This window comes from Papilio polytes, unplaced genomic scaffold (genome assembly GCF_000836215.1).
Source record: "Papilio polytes unplaced genomic scaffold, Ppol_1.0 DF821511.1, whole genome shotgun sequence".
NCBI classification, from domain to species: domain Eukaryota; kingdom Metazoa; phylum Arthropoda; class Insecta; order Lepidoptera; family Papilionidae; genus Papilio; species Papilio polytes.
The window spans coordinates 1,411,993-1,429,156 of record NW_013527693.1 but is presented as its reverse complement, the minus strand read 5'-3'; the positions used below and the strand labels follow the sequence as shown (position 1 = coordinate 1,429,156).

At 33.4% G+C, this 17,164-nt stretch overlaps 1 protein-coding gene and 1 long non-coding RNA gene across 2 annotated transcripts in view; one reads left to right on the top strand and one right to left on the bottom strand.

Moving 5' to 3' along the window:
• The window catches only part of LOC106108654, a 20,546-nt gene extending 5,970 nt beyond the window's left edge, over nucleotides 1–14,576 (top strand). Inside the window, exons 2-3 of the long non-coding RNA XR_001225957.1 lie at nucleotides 7,305–7,363; nucleotides 11,948–14,576. This is a non-coding gene — a long non-coding RNA (uncharacterized LOC106108654). The remainder of the gene's footprint in view (nucleotides 1–7,304; nucleotides 7,364–11,947) is intronic.
• A 2,153-nt stretch (nucleotides 14,577–16,729) lies between these two features.
• The window catches only part of LOC106108428 (sarcolemmal membrane-associated protein), a 16,924-nt gene continuing 16,489 nt past the window's right edge, over nucleotides 16,730–17,164 (bottom strand). The window contains exon 13 of the mRNA XM_013289592.1: nucleotides 16,730–16,735. Within this exon, the coding sequence (XP_013145046.1) occupies nucleotides 16,730–16,735 (6 nt within the window). The remainder of the gene's footprint in view (nucleotides 16,736–17,164) is intronic.

Genomic DNA, 17,164 nt, shown 5'->3' with positions numbered 1-17,164 from the left:
CGTAAAAAGGAAAATGTCGACCGCGGTGATTCAAATAATATTTAACATGGAATTAATCGAACTGGGCATGATAAATATGAAATTCACTTTAATGTAACGTTTGCAGCAAAATCCCCACATCCTACCATTTCAAAGATGTAAGATGACGAAACGCAGGAATAATAGTTATATGTTTTAAATCTAAAGTCAGACGAAAAATTACAAAATACACAAATCAAACAAAACAAACAACTTTGTGGTGAGCTAAAAATATTGATTAAAAACAAAAGATTGTTAAAAATATTACAATGTAATCAATTTAGGCAAAACTTCTCGGTTGTGCAATACTGAATTATAATTTTAGAGTGCCTAGTTTTCTCAGGTACCAAGCTTCATTCTATTCCCTTGACTACTGATGTCACTTGAGGATTTAGTTGTGACCAAACCATCTAAACACCATTATATTCTAGATTTGGCAGTGATTTTAATTTTTGTTAATTTTCTGCGATTGGCGTAGGATATCATAGGATCTCTAATTAACTCTTGACCTAAAGCCAAAACGATTTATAATTTTGTAAGGGTATGATTCTCGGATTTGTTACGTTGACTATTGAAATAGAGTGTGCTGCTTTGTCTTCTAGTAAATTGAAGAAATAAATATTGAGTCATAGCTATTTGCCCAACTCATTTATAGTCAAAGTTGACCCGTGCAGGAACAAACTTGTTTAGACATGTATCGTCCTGAACGTGTGCGTCATATACTGGGGCTACTCTGGTACCGGTTTTTTAAATAGAAACTGATCCTTATGGGACCATTAACCTAACACAAAGAAAACAGTTTTATACACTAATGATTAATGTACTTTGAAACATCTTCAAATTTTGATACTTTACCAACGAAGACTAAGTTGACATTCGGATCTAAATGTTCACTATTAAAGTTCGTTGGTGTATATTTTTTATGAAAATCTATGGAAAAGCCATAATCTATCTAAACTAATTTAATAAAGCGTAAACACACACTACTTTGTGGCGTAGGATGTCGGCAATATATTTTTGAATATTTTTTTTTTAATAAAAAGTCTTACACTGACGACATGCTTTACGCTACATAATTTCACGCTATTAAACTTAGAGAAGAAGTAAATTTGAAAAAAAGACTACATGTGAGAAAGGGAGCATAAACTACGAGCTGCCAACGTTAAGGAAGCAAAGTTATAGTAAAGGTAATTTTGACATTGTCAATTGAGAATTTGATAAAAGTAAACAATAAAATAAAGTTTTTATAATTCCATGCGAGTGAAGCCGTACGGTAACAACTAGTATGATATAGCCATAAAGACATGAGTTAAGTTAGGAAGAACCTTTCTAACGCTGCCTAAAATTTGGCTGCTTTTAACTGAGATTGGAGAGGAGATTTCCGTTAACCTTTTGCAGATTGGAGGGAAAATGGAAGTTAACCGTTTTATAATTGTGGCGAGAGGTTATCTCGCGGGTCCCGTCGGAGGGCGATCGCCTCCGTGCCGGTGCTTCATGTTGCGACTTGTCTCGATTGCTTCGTGCCAAGGAGAAAAGAACCTTATTGTATTAAATTAGAATATCATATTGAATAATTTTAACTTTTTATTATAAATACCTGATATGTTGGTATTGGCGGCAAAGCGTTTGCTAAACAATACAAAGTAATTTAACTAATAATTAAAAAAAATAATCTTGATATTCTATGGTAGAAAACAGAAACATGTGGCAAAAAGGGTCTTGTGATTTATTTGGCAACACTTCGAACATGGAATAAAAGATCATAACTTGAGAATAATGAAGGGCTCTCAATTAAAAAAAACTATAACTACCAGTGGTTAATCTGTCTTTAAACATCTACTCCAAAACGATGATATTATAGGTGTAAATATTAAAATGGTGAATTTATGGAAATGAAAGAGTTAAACACATCGTCATTGATGAGATTCATCAAGTCAAATTTAAAAATAAATCAGAATGTCAATGCAAGGTAGAGAGGGATAGTTGAGTTCGGTGCAGGCACCGGTCAGTTGCAGGTCCGAATGAGTCACGGCCCGGTTTGCAGCAACGCACACTCCGATGGTTACCGAGTACCGACCCTTTTTTTACATCTAAATAAATCTGTTCAACATCATGCCTTATTTGGGATTATTGAATTATTGTATCAATTGATCTCCAGGTTTTTTTAACTTTGGTTTTAATAGCTGGTGCTCGCAACTTCGTCCCCATGAAATGAAAAAAGTAATAAAACCACAGTAGCAATAAAACTAAAGTAAAGACTATATGTGTTACTAACAGACAAATTACCTTAATAATGGTGAAAGAATTTTTGAAATCGGTCCAGTAGTTTTTGAGTTATTTCAATACATACAAAAATACAAACCTTTCCTCTTTATAATAGTATAGATTGGATATTAATAATTAAAAAACCTTTTTTCTCATATTTTACATTTTTAACTTTATATACAAACAAGAATTAAATGCAAGTCGCAAACCTATAAGACAGAGTCTAAAGGTTGATATTTTTTGTATTCATCAAGCATTATTACTTTAACTTGAGGTCAACTTGATTTAAATCATGGTACTAACATACTTTGTAAATCAGAAGTTGTTTCAGTAGTCGATATATGCCATTAATAAATAAAAAAAACATACGCTATAAGTACCACGTATGGTATCATTATTGACCATTCTTCTGCAGCGGAAAGTGAGTTATCAGACAGATAAATCCGTTTACATTTTGATACAAAGTTGTGTTAATGATAAAGTAGAACATCTCAAAACGCTTCTATAAACTTATTATATTTAGATATGATGCAAATTAATCAGTTTATTAAATGTTACGAATATTATAAAAAAAAAACGAAAGCAAAATTAAGACTCAATCGTAACCAATTTACAAAATAATTTTGCAATACACACAGAGTTATGAAGACAGAAAAGTTTAGTCTAATATTTAAGTAATATCTTGCAATCATTCATTAACCGAATTGAAAATCGAAAACATCCATTAAAATCCTACTTCGGAACTTCTATTTGGCTCAAAACGGCCTAAAGATAGTGTTGGGCCTATCAATGAATCGGTCGCGGCGGGCAGGCGCGCGTGATTCAGTGGGCAGGCTAGCTGCTAGCTGTTCGCTGCCACAGCTGACGTCAGTCGGCTGACAGAGCCGCACGTCACGTCAGCCTCGTCACTCGTATATTTAGATCGGAATGTGGAAAAGTATACATATAAACTTCAACACCTACACTTTTTCCGGAAAAATATTGGCTCAAATCCAGAACAGTCAGGTGAACTAGGTTCAAAGAAATCTACAATAATAAATTAGACATCGAAACGCAATTGGGTTTAGTAAGAGGAAATGGCGCGGTTATAATCAAATATTCACTTCAAAAACTAAAAGAAACGTGTTTTTAAAATAAACTAAATGCCATATTTGCTATCGTAAAAGTAAATGTACGATTTTACAAATGAAATGCAAATTAAAAATAAAATATTTCGGTCAGATCAGATAATGCCTTGATATTAAATGATAACCAAATCATAGGGATAATACAAAACGGATTCTTAAGTATATCAAATTAGTACAATTATATCGCTCTTGTTACGGACATTTTATAATCTATACGTGATACTTGATACGTATGATAAGGCTAAGATAGGTGTGCGAGAGAGAGGGGCTTCGTTCTATGAACAATCTAATCAGTTAACGAACCTTGACGAACGGACGCCGGGAATCCTCTAATTAGGACGTTATTCTGTGCGCTTTCTACAGCGCTGTAAACTCCACTAGAAGTAGCCCATTTCTGTTGAAGGTAAAAGTTATACTTATTAAATCTACCTTACATAAATGTAATTGGATTATGTGTAATGATTTTTCTTTTTGAAGTGTCATCTCCCGGAGAACTATTATTTTGTCTGTGATCTGTGGCTTTGAGGTTACTAAGCAGAATGGTGTTAGTCTCTTAAAGTTTGTACGGCGTTGTTACGATTTTTAATAAAGAAAGAAAACGTTTTGTGATAACCATTCAATTTCCGATAATTAAAGATGGTTAGATAGAACACGAGATGAATAATTATTGCAGTTATGTCTTATCCTTATAACTTTGAATATTTTATATTATATATTCGTATCATAAATATTTTAAAAAGTTGTATCGCGTAATGTTTTGGACGATCGAGGACGCTCTGTCTAATTATACTTGCACATTGCGTCTTCCGCGCACACAATGTACCACTCTGCCAAATGACTCATTCATATTTTGCAAGCGACAAAAATTTGGCAATTTTTCTCGTTTTATTTCCGTAAAATTATAACTCAAGCATTTGAAGGTCTTAAAATAACATAAACTAGGAATAGACCTAACCTAGAAATGCTGATGCATAAGATATTTAAAAAAAAGTACTTGGTATGATTACGTTTCCCGTCTTTATTTCGAAATGTATTTTATTTTTAATACACGTTCCGAATAAAATGGCTGTTACCGCATTCGTAACATTACCATATTGATGGGTACCGGTGGTTACTTAACGATGTGACTCACTTGTTTGTTTGCCGCCTTCAAAGAAATGCTTCTTTTATGCCTAGTATTATTAAACATGAAGTTAAGGCAAATATTCATAAAAAATTGTGTGATTGTATTGTGGTCAGTACTTAGAATTGATCACTTCGACCAGCTTGGAAACGGCTAGCTAAACAATTACATAATTAATCAATATTTGGACGATTGACGATTTATTAACGTAATCTTCTTGTGGATGAATAGTCTGGAAGAACACATAGACTACTTTTGTTTTTTTATAACTTCACGCGGACGGAGTCGCGGGCGAAAGTATTATAAATGCGAAAGTTTAGTTGGATGGATGTTAGAGTTTGTATCCTTAACTGCTGAACGGATCTCAATAAAATTTGACATAGATATAGATGATAGTCTGGAAGAAGCTACTTAGTTTTGTTTACTTAATACCTCGCAGACGGACTCGCGGGCGGAAGTTGTGGTAGTGGAAAGGTGCATAATAATTGTGGTCGAAATCACTAAAACCCTTACATAAAAACCGAGTGTTCGTTTACAAGCGCTATTTGTTACAAAAAAAAACTCTAGCAACATCTTTTCATACATACGGTAATTCAATAATTTTTTACAACGACAAATAATTCTAACCTTTACCGACAAATATCTTTATTAATTTGACACTTATGTGAATTGAGTTGCACAGGTGAAAACACAGGAACTCATTATAATAGTTGACATTTGGAACGTGTTCATGGTGAGTGCATTGCTAAGGTATGCCGTCTATTTTTTGTGAATTAGCCGACAGATCGTGTCGGCGGACGGCCACTGGCGTCCCTCAGGAATCCGGCCCAAACCAGTTCCACAGCTGTGCGCTGCCATGATAACGATTTGACATAACAGAACATAATGCAATTATAGCAGTCATATTTGTCACATATTGAACATTCGAAGCCATATCTTATGAACATACATATGTCTTACGATATTTTAGAATATTAACTAATATTATAAAGAGAAAAACTCCGTTTGATTGTAATAAATAGGCGCAAAAACTACTGGACCGTTTTTAAAAATTCTTTCACCATTTGAAACCTACATTATCTACGAGTAACATTGGCTATTATTTTTATAATTTCACGCGGGCGAAGTCTCGGGCAACAGTTAGTAGAAAATAACAAAACAGAATACATCCGAATTGTAGGTTGTAGAAAACATTACATGTAATTACAGTATCAAAATGCTAAGTGGTCACTGGCCACTTATTCGCTGCCAATAAACGTAACTATGAGTCGGTAATATTGATTAATTGAAATACTTAAATTATCTCATCTAAATCGATTATGAGCGCATCGTAACAATTTCCTGTTCAGAATCATCTGTTTTCATCACAGACTAAAAATATCTCGAACGCGTTCGGCGTGCTTTTCGACCGACTCAGCTGATGTGACGTCATGCGCGACATGGCCGCGATGACACGACATAGATAATGCACGCACACTAACGAAATGTAAGGCCAAGCTACGGCCAGTTTTTTATATTCGAAATTGTAGAACATTCGTTTCTATTACAAGGTCCAAAAATCTAAGTTAAGATGGAAGGATGGATGCTTTTGCTAGAGTTCGTAGCCTAAACTGTTGAACGGATTTCGATTAAAATTTGGAACAGATGTAGAGGATCGTCTGGAAGAATAAATAGGCTACTCTATTGTTTTTTAATTCCACGCGGACCTAATCGCGGGCAAAAGTTAGTAATAAATAAAATGTACTTATGAAATCTTGGTTTTTGAGTAAGAAAGCCAAGAATGAGAAAAGCAAGAATGTCTTTGTTAGAAGACTTGCTGTAACTCTAAGCACCAGTTTTAGTTATGTCATGTTTCACTTATTACACACAACGATATTAACTAAATTAGCGTATCTCTCTGTAAAATAAAAAATATTCTACAAAATACCGAAAGTATTAAAAAATGTACATATATTAGTAAGTACTCTCAAGTCAGCAACCAGTTTCCAATTTGGTTATTTCGTAACTGGTTTACGTCGAAATCAAAAAAAATACAAAATTTAATTACTACGCGAATAAGTCACTTTGATTTGAGCCGAAAGTTTTTCAATTCAATTAATCATCATTAATTTATCTACAGTTTTATTTAATTGAATTACGATAATTTGGTTTAAAACGATTACTTACAGCATTGCTTGTGTATTTATTAATTTCTTTGGCGGTGGCTCTGGTCTTATTTCCTGTCACGTTTGACAACTAATTATTTCGCCGAAGATTGAACATTGATTGTTATCTTTACTTATCTCTGAAGTATAAAAATATTTAACAACAAGATCATGTCTTTAACAAACTTCGTTTAATGATCTTTGTCAGCATATTTTCGAATGTTTTTCTTTGAGTGATAATTATAATTTTAAATTGTAAAATTTACACAAAGTAATCGCCCCCCTTGTCACTGCTTTTTAATTATTTTTTTATTTATCTGTCTCCTGTGCATATATCTATGAATGGTTTTTACCCGCGACTCCGTCCGTATGAAATTTAAAAATAATAAAAAAATAAAATATAGCTTATGTTACAGATAAATTACTTTTCTAACGGTGGGAGAATTTAAAAATCAGCCCAGTAGTTTTTGAGCCTATTCATAACAATAAAAAAAAAAAAAAAGTTTTCCTCTTTATAATATTAGCATAGATATAAAAAATCTGAGGTTATTTGAATTTTATAAGCGCAATCAGTCGAAATATGATATCTATATATTTATTTATACGGTTGTTTCTTTTTTGTTGCAGATAATCGTCACAATGTCTCAAATCAGGGATAAAACGGTTAAACCAATGAGAAGATTAAGGTAATTTTTATATTTATTTTAGCAATAGCATGTTCCAAGGTACATATATTAATGTTTAGACAATCAGATATTGTATACGAATCTAACCAATATTAGACATGTGAAAGTTTAGATGGATAGATGGATGCATGGATGTTCGTTATAGTTTGTATCCTAAACGGCTAAAGAGATTTCGATGAAATTTGTCAAAGAGGATAGTCTGGAAGAACAGATAGGCTACCCAATTTTTTTTTTTTAATTCTACGCGAACAGAGTCGTGGGCGAAAGTTAGTGAATAATAATTTCTACTAGTTTCCTAATTTTCTATATAGAAAAGAAAATACTTAACTGCCTTATTGCATTTGGTGGTCCAAGTTGTGGTGTCAGTCAATGTAGATTCATTACTTCAACGTTACTATACTTTCAATTGTCAATTGTAATGGTAAAAATGTAGAAAACCTTACGTAGAAATATCACTGCATACCTCGGCTGACACCGACATCACAGTAATAATAATTGTACAATATAGACATAACAGTTACAATAAGGGAGGTTTAGTATTTTCAAGGAATTATTTCGTTACTTTTTAGTGTACTGTTTTTTTTGAGAATATTCTGTTTTTAGTGTATTTTGTTTGGAAGTCGGTTTTGTTTTTAATGGCCACGTTCTATTTCATTTGTGCATTATAAAGCACACCGAATGCCTAAAACCCACATGTCCCATAACAACGTGCTTGGAATCACAAAACCGTTGCCGGAAGGACGTGGTCGCGATGCGGTCAATGTTTCCCAATGCTATATAGGAAGTTTGATTCTAAGAAATGTCTGTATTTTACATTACTAATTATTATCAAGTAGATATTTTTACATCGTATTTTTGTTGATGTAATTTAATTATTAATATTAGTTCATACTCTCATTTTTAAATTGTTTTTTAAAATAAGTAAAGCTTGACCACATAACCTACTAGTATTTAAAAAAAACCTTTATTCACTATTTTTTTTTATAAAATTAATGTTGAAGGACTCTTAATCATAATACTAATATTATAAATGCGAAAGTTTAGATGGATGGATGGATGTTTGTTAGAGTTTGTAACCAAAATGAATGAAGAATTTCGATGAAATTTGGTATAGATGTAGATGATAGTCTGGAAGAACACGTAGGCTACTTACTTTTGTTTTTTTTTTATTCCACGCGGCCGGATTCGCGGGCGACAACTAGTTTATACATTTGTATGATTATCATAATTTAAATGTGACAAAATGGCCTGCATTTAAATAAAAGTAATTTGCATATATAGAGTAAAATTGTTTTCGTAAAAAATTACCGTTTCATCAGTAATTTTAGAACCCGTATGCCTCATCAAGTAAACTTGTTTACGTTCAGTCTAACGCCATTTCAGCAATTTAAGTGTCCATAGGCCATAATTTCCTTGTCAGCTAATTCAAAACAAGTGACTATTCGGGCCTAGCGACTGACTCAGCGGATGTACAATAAATATTCATTAATAATTAAATCAAACGAAGAATTGACGGTCATCTCCAAATAAGAATTATTTCTTCAAACTAATCTACATATTCATATTCATTCATACGGATGTAATTGATTCTAATTTCGCGCCAAAATTGGTTTTAAAAAACGAAAAATTCAATTTTTTTAATTGTGTTAATGTTAAAAACCATTTTAACCAAAACTCTTATTTTGGGTTATGAAGAGCACGTCATTTTATCCTAAAGGACATTTGAACACATGATTTGCGTCAATGAATTATTCGAAAACTCCATTTAAAATATACGTAAAGATTTATCTAGATTTAATTATTAAATGCTGCCATACTTTATACTAACAGATTGTTAACACAATATGGTTACCAAGGCATATGTTAGATGCATATTGGTTCCTATATAAAATTCCATTAAAAAATGGTGACAGTTCGCGATAGCAAGTTACAAACTATCCATCTACGATAAGAAACAGATGTGAATGTGATAAGGAAAATGTGAAGTCACAACCCAGTTCGATAACGTAGATTAGCCCACGCACGATTTATATTCCCTTCAGTTTTTCGTGTCTTAAAACAGTTTATATTTCGCCATTGTAGTGATTTCTGTATCGTATTGCCTTTCATGCAATCCACTTCGTTTTAGGCCTACTATGGTCGTCACGGCAACAGGAGGCAGCTAGCTTGAAATCTGTTCCTATTTCAGACTAGCAACTTTGGATTCATCATCAACTTGCCCTTATCCCTTACGGAGGGTCGGCACAATATGTGCTGCTCTTCCATACATTTGTATCAGCCGTCATATCTGAATCCACTCCCTTCTCAAGCATATCCTTTTCACTCAATCCATCCATACTTTCTTCGGTCTTCCTTTTCCTTTGTAGCCATCCACATTCAATTTTAACACTTTCTGGTTTATGTAAACATCGTCACGTCATTGGATTAAAACATTGAATAAGCGGTGATGGTCAATTTTGATTGATCTAATCGTACTTTCAGAATAATGTTAAGAATCTTGTATATAGAGATGTGATATGTATGTATCATTAGATTCAAACTTTATGGTGGCTTAAAGTTAACAGCGAGCGTATCTTCATAGGTGGGCTCATTACAGGTGTAAAAAAGCGTGTGTAGTGGTTTACCACGTCCTCATATCAGTTTACGTCCCGCCAATACCTATACAAATGGTATGCCGATATACAAATTCCAAAATATTAACGGTCGCCATGTTTGGAATTTGAATTTGGAACGGAAAATTTGACGTTCCTCTGTTCACTTAATTTCGGCATCGAAAAAGAATTGTTCTCTTGTTCTGGTGCAAAATAGCGAGCGGCCATAAAGTTTGTATGGCAGTGTAATGATGACGCGTCTGCCGGGTGAACGACATCTGAGTCACGGCACGTCCTCAGCCGCGCTCAGCTAACACGGACAACTGCAAGTGTAACTTGCTCATTACACTTTTTATTTATTCACAGGTATTGATAATTTAATTATAATTTACCATTACAAATGATTATTCTAATTTTATAAGAAAGAACAATAGGAAAAAACGGAATAAATAAAACTAGCTGGTACCGACACCGCACTAGTTATAAGAGAGTGTAGCCATTTGTAATTCATTTTTATGAAATGTCTCGCAAAAAAGTATTAAGTTAATTGTAAAATTCAAGTTCTGGCAACTATGTTAGTGAATGTTTGTAGCAAAAGTAAAAATTTATAATAGGTTATATTAAACAAAATTAACAGCTATTGTAATGTTGAGAAATATATCCCTTCTAAATACCTGGAATTTGACTTCGCATTGAATAATTTAGGCCTTATTTTGAAATGTGACAAACTATGAAATGTAATGTTAATTTCATACACCACGGTTTTTTTATTTTATTTTTAATTTATATAAAAAAGCAATAATAATACCATTAATCATTCCGTTTTTATGTCCTACACGTTGATCACGATTTATAATTATATTTATTTAGTTATCATTATTAATCTATTTGGTTATTGTAAAAATATAATCTGTGCACGTGTAAGTATTTTTTCAATATTACAAGAAATACTGGTCATTTGATATGCGATTTGATTAATGGATTTAAACAAAAACATCCTTTCAAATAAATAATGAGGTAGTCGGGAAGATTTGCGGTTTTCGCATCACGGTTAAATGCCTCCGGTCCTATAATTCAGTCTGTATTTTGATTCTTTTATAACAAAGAAGTACAATGACCTGCCTTAATTTACTAAAATTTTATGTTCCTTCTTACAAAACTTTTTTTGAATTTACATTCTCATCATTTTTCTAAAGCATTCATTCGATTTATTAACATAATGTCAACAACGCACAATTAATACAACTATTTTCTTTTCATAATTAAAAAGACTGCCTCTATAGTTATATATAATAATGGTAACATTAGTGTCGAAATTTAAATATGGTTTTAGATAATACTCGTAAGATCATAATCTGACATTGTTTACATGATGACGGTAGCTTTTACATGAAAATGTTTAGCGGAAAAGTTTTATACCCGTGATAATCTCCTGCGTTTCCATTGGTGAAATGTTCGTAAACAGAAAGAAAAATGAGAGGGATGATTATGTTTTTGTTTGAATGTTTCGGCAATACAGATCTATTTGATAAACATTGATGATCAAATATAAAGTTTTAACATTTAATTGCAGGTTTGCATTTAACTTTTCTCTTTAACTTTTTATCATAATTTTCGCGCTATGTCAAACCATGTATGCGGTGGCGTGAAGTTGCTCCCAAAGTTGCATCCGCCATCTTAGTAATAAATATAACTGAAGGGTTATACACCAAATGTTACTAATTTAACCAGAATATATTCTGATACTCTTCCTACAGCCTCTCTCACCTTCTAAGTTACATTAAGATGCACATTGTTATGAGTACAAAAAGTAACCTAATTGTGTTATTTCGGCTTATATATTGTCTAAAATATATAAGAGTAGAAATCATAACAGGCCATTACAAACAACAATTTATGTGGAAAATTAAAGTAATAAAGAGTCGATAACACTTAAAGTAAATTTATAAAACGTCATCAGCCCCGAGTTAACGTAAACTAATGCACATTTCAGGTCGCGTGCGATGTTGCTTTGAAAAAGAGCGCTGAAACGTGTAAGTGGCGCCGCCAGCGCGCCAAGCGGACAGCACCGGACCGAGCGGTTCCCGCCGAAACAGGCGCGGTTATGGCGCGAAGGCTCGTGATTGGTCGACGGCGCGGCAGTGGCGGCGCGCAAGGCCGCCGGTTTTCCCGCGAACAATGCCAAATGGTGCATTTGTCAAGGTGAGTTCGTTCACCGGCGTCGCGGGCGCCGCTCGCTCGCTCACGCCGGCCGAAGGTCGTCGGAAGGCAGCGCGCGTTTGGTGTGCTCGCCTCGCCTCGCCTGCGCCGCGCCGCCCGCGCATCGAGACACCTATTGCTAAATACACATCTGCAATACAGGTGAAATAATTGCTTTATTTTATCCTTTTAATAAATGTAAATAATTAAATGAAAATAAATAGTTTGATCCCTAGTGAAAGTTTGCTTTCTGCGATATTGATATTTTAATATAACTTGTTTGCGTAATGTTAACATGGTGAGTAAAATGTTTTAATTTGGCGTACATTTATAATTTACTGTATTTAATATTATCATCGTGTATTGGCTATAATTGCAATTATAAAACGTACATCACATGGATAAAAAATCAAGAGTCAAGACTAAACAGAAGAACATGAACAAAGAAGAAAGAAAAAGTATCAAGTGCTACGCCCGGACGAACTTCCCAGTTCGGCCGACATTCACGGGTCGGTGGGATCTTCGTCCGTTTGTATCGCTTATACGTTTTATCAACGACATGTCGAAACATGAACGAGTCAGCCGAGGAAGAAAGAAAAAGGAATGCTCTATTCCACGAGAAGAACATTTTGCTATGAGTACCGCGAAAGAATCAATAAACTGGCAGAACACTTTAAATACCTTTGCCCGCTAACAGGTAGAGAAGTGTTGCGAATTTGTTGAGCGCGGGAAAATAGTGGCGCGACGGGGGCGGAGGACGCTTGCAAACATTAGCACAGACCACGTTGCTCATCACGTTTTCCTTCTAACTTTTTTGTTTTTGTTGTAATGAAACAAACCGACAGCAACATTTGACGTAAAACAATAAAAAAAATATTTATTTAACGCACTGATCTATATGTTTAAGGTAGCTTTTTTTTAAATCTAAAAATACTGTCGTTTATGTACATGTAAATCTTATTTTAAACTAAAACAGCATTAATTCTAATAGTTCAATTTGCCAGACTAAAGTGTGCTTTCATTTTTTTTTCTTTTTATTGGTTATGGTTTAAGAATTTGTCATCTTCTGATGGCTTCCAAAATTTTCAAGCATGGACGAGCCAAAATTTAAATCGTAAATGACCAAGAAAATTCAGAATAAAAATTTTATATTTGCATTGTTTGTCTCATTACGCTTTTATATTCTGTATTTTAATGTACGCAATATCTATGCAATGGGTAAAATTGATCCTTGCGTGATATACGATACTTAAAACTGATTCTATATCAGGCACAAAAAACTGTGCCGAATGACTTAATGCTAATGTTTTTATGATACGCTATCGCTGGTTGCAGAATCCCGAGAATCGTAAATGCATCATCGATTTACATCAAATATATTTATAATAATTTTTCCACGTTCGTTTATTATCTTATATGGCCAGCCTAATTTGTCAATGTGAAATTGTAAATTATGTCATTTTAGTTTGTTTTCTCTTGCAGATATTTGTACAAAACATATTTACTAATTTAAAACTAGATCTCTTATAATAAAGTAAGTTTCAAAAATAATTAGACCTACACCTTTCTACACTAACCGCTGAATGTTTTTTATAAGTAGACGTTAAATAAAACTCAAAAATTTAACACATTCCTAAAAGGAAATATTAACTCATCTTTTGATATTGTATTTTTTGGAATATCACAGCGAAATTAAGGCCTTAAATTCGATGATTTCGAAAGTCGTATACCATTCATCACCGTTAACACATGATCGCATTCTGATGATTCATCGTGCATCGAAACTTGCGAGAGTTCCAGAACGACCGCGTCGTGTCAATCGGATCCACTCTAAACAGGCTCATTTTGACAGCTGTCAACCTACATTAAAAGGGCTCGTTGGAGTTTTGGCTAATTTTTTCATACTTTGCAAATATTTGATTAAGTGAATTTGATTATTTTTCTTTGGTAACTTAATTTTATTAATCTTCGTATTATTATAATTACGAAAGTATATTTGGATATTTGGATATTGTATATTTGGATGTTGACGTTTGTCTCTTCTTATTCAGAGAGAATGTGTGGAACGCCAATATTATTTTAACGTCGAAATGTTCACTATTAGGGAAGAAATGGGCTAATGGTTTATTTTTACTAAATGTGTATTGTTTCAATTAACTAATAACATTTTTTATTTACTAGTAAAATTAGGCCTATCATAGTTTTATGTTGGAAAAGATATTTATATAGAGTCTTATTTCGTATCGAACTATTTCATGATCTAGATATCTTTAATTATAAATTGATTATATTATTCGAAAATATAATTTAGTTCTTGTAATCACCACCAAGTATTAGGCTGGAACTGGAGAAGATAAAAAAAAACAAATGACTTTTTTTATTCTTGATTAGTAAGTCTTTTGTGGATCAATATTGTTACGATTTTAAAGGTGTTTATAATTTTTTTATTATGCATTGTAAAAATTGAACAAAATAAACGAATTTTGTATTTAAAATGTGTTTTATTATTTAATTAATAGGGATAATCATTCCTAGAGTATTTTACAAATTTTATGTAATTTAAAAATTAACAATTCCTCTTTTTTCATTAAGGCTGACTAGCATATTATCAAATTACTACACGTCAGACTTTTGTAATACTTCGTAATATTAGGAAATTAGTCACCTAAGAAGCAGTGAAAATAGGACTTAAGTAGCATTGGCATTTGTGAATCTTTCCGCCGGCAACCGGTTTTACGCGCACGGAGGCGACTAATGGCACAAAATAATCCCTTGAACATGTATTGATCTTAGTTTTATAGCATTAAATAATAAGCACAGTTAAGCTTAGTCCATATAAAAAACGAATTACTTAGGCATTACAATGTATTATCGAAGAAAAGAAGAAAATAATTTAATAAATTATATTATTAATAAATTATCATCGGCTTAGATACTTAAAAGTGGATTTAGAAAAAATATTAAAACAAGGAAAATCAAATTACTCTGAATTTAGTTGTTCTAAGATTCCGCAACTTCTATGCAATTTATACGAAAAAAGTAAGGCAATTATAATTATAAGCAATTGTAGTCAATAAAAACGATGCTAAAAGGTCACGTTGAAAAAAAATTAAATTATATTCGAAATTGCGTCATACAAAAGCTTCTATTGTGTCAAGACTAGTCTAAACAGAGGTTCAAATCAATAAGAGATGGGGCCCTTTAAAAAACTAATGAAGCCCGTTCCCTAAATCACTACAAATAGGAACAAAATCTTCGTTCTTAACTTTCTAGAAAACTACAGTATTTGTATAAGGACAATACAAAGGGGGTTGTATTTGAAATAAAAATTCCAATGTTTAAACAAATCAATATTATTTCCAATAAATTTATCATTACATCCACAATGAATGCATATTTATTACAATCTAGGATAAAACATAAAAGTCTTCGACAGCATGAAACTAAACATTACGATTATAAGTTACAAAATATTTACAATAAGGTGGTATAAACACAAAACAGAACATAACAAAATAAAATCGATGCAACAATAAAATAATAAATATTTCTTTATGACAGTGGTTCAACATGGTAAAGTTACAGTTAAATCTAAAAGATAATAATTAATTTGTTAGTTACATAAGTTTTATTACAAAATTATCTATCGGCCTTCGCATCACAGAGCAAAGCGATCTCTGGGTCAACCTCCGACCCAAGTCCAAACACAACTTCACGCCCGCCGCTTACTTTACCAAGGCGGGGGCTAAAAATATACCGCAAATGTATTGCTATCAAAAAACCAAACAACGCATACGTAACGTCCACAAGTTATTGCGAAAAACAACTTCGATGTCATCAGTTTCAAACACCACATTACTAGCGATATCATCATATTGGCCCTAACTACCGCAATAAAACAAAATCATTCAATAAACCTTTGTTGTATTTAGAATGAGATTTTTAAATTAAAAAAATTAACAACAAAGAAGCTACTTTAGCTGATAAAATGTTCGAAATGTCGAATATCAATAATTTGTAAAAGATTTTAGGCCAATTAATTCGACTTGAATACCATTAATCCTCGAGTCACTTTCAAAGGAGACTTCCACAGAGTCAATTAAACGAAACAAAAAAAGAGTAAGAATCGAAATACTCAATTAAAATCTTTATTCATATAAAATCTCATGCTAAAGTAAACAAGACATAGTATATGTCAAACATGCGTCTTGTCGCATCTCGCGGCTTAAAACCGAAGCTCCTGTACATTGCAAGATGTAAAACGTCATGCAATCAAATCTAAACCGATACTAAAGACTAGAAAATGCAAACGATTTCAAAATGTACATCGAAGACGAAATCTGCGGACAGAGCCCCCCACCCGCGGCCCCGCGTCGCCATGACAACGTGATATGTGCGGCGACGGCGACCCACAACAGTACAATCATGAACACACTATAAAGTATCTTATAATTTTATAATCAACAAGACACATATTGCTAGATTCATTCCGCCTCCAATATATCGCTCCACAGAGAATTTGCTTAAAGATTAGAGACCTCGCAGAACAATAATTTATTACAACTTAAGACAGTCGTTAGGCCTTAACATTAACAATATACAGTTATTATGGCAGATATCAACAACGAATTTAATATTTCCTCTTTTTACTCAATACGATACCGACGTTTTTACAGAAAAAAGTAAACAATATACATGCAACAATAGTACGTACCGCGGCCTCCTCTCGCAGCAAATGGCACTCTACGGTAAGCTCCGCCGCAGCCGCGCCCTCCCTGCGCCCTCCCTGCGCCCTCATTGCGCTCTCCACAATATTATACTAAATTAATCTAACCCCAAAAATATCCAACCACATTTCCGGCGACACGAGAGGGCTCCAAATAAAAAGTGAGCAATAATTTGAACAGTTCTGTGACGTGGGCATGTGCGGTCGCGGCGGCGCTAAGCGTACCCGGGCGGGTCCCACGAGGCCGTCCATCAGGAGAGGTAGGGCAGCAGGAGGTAGTAGAGG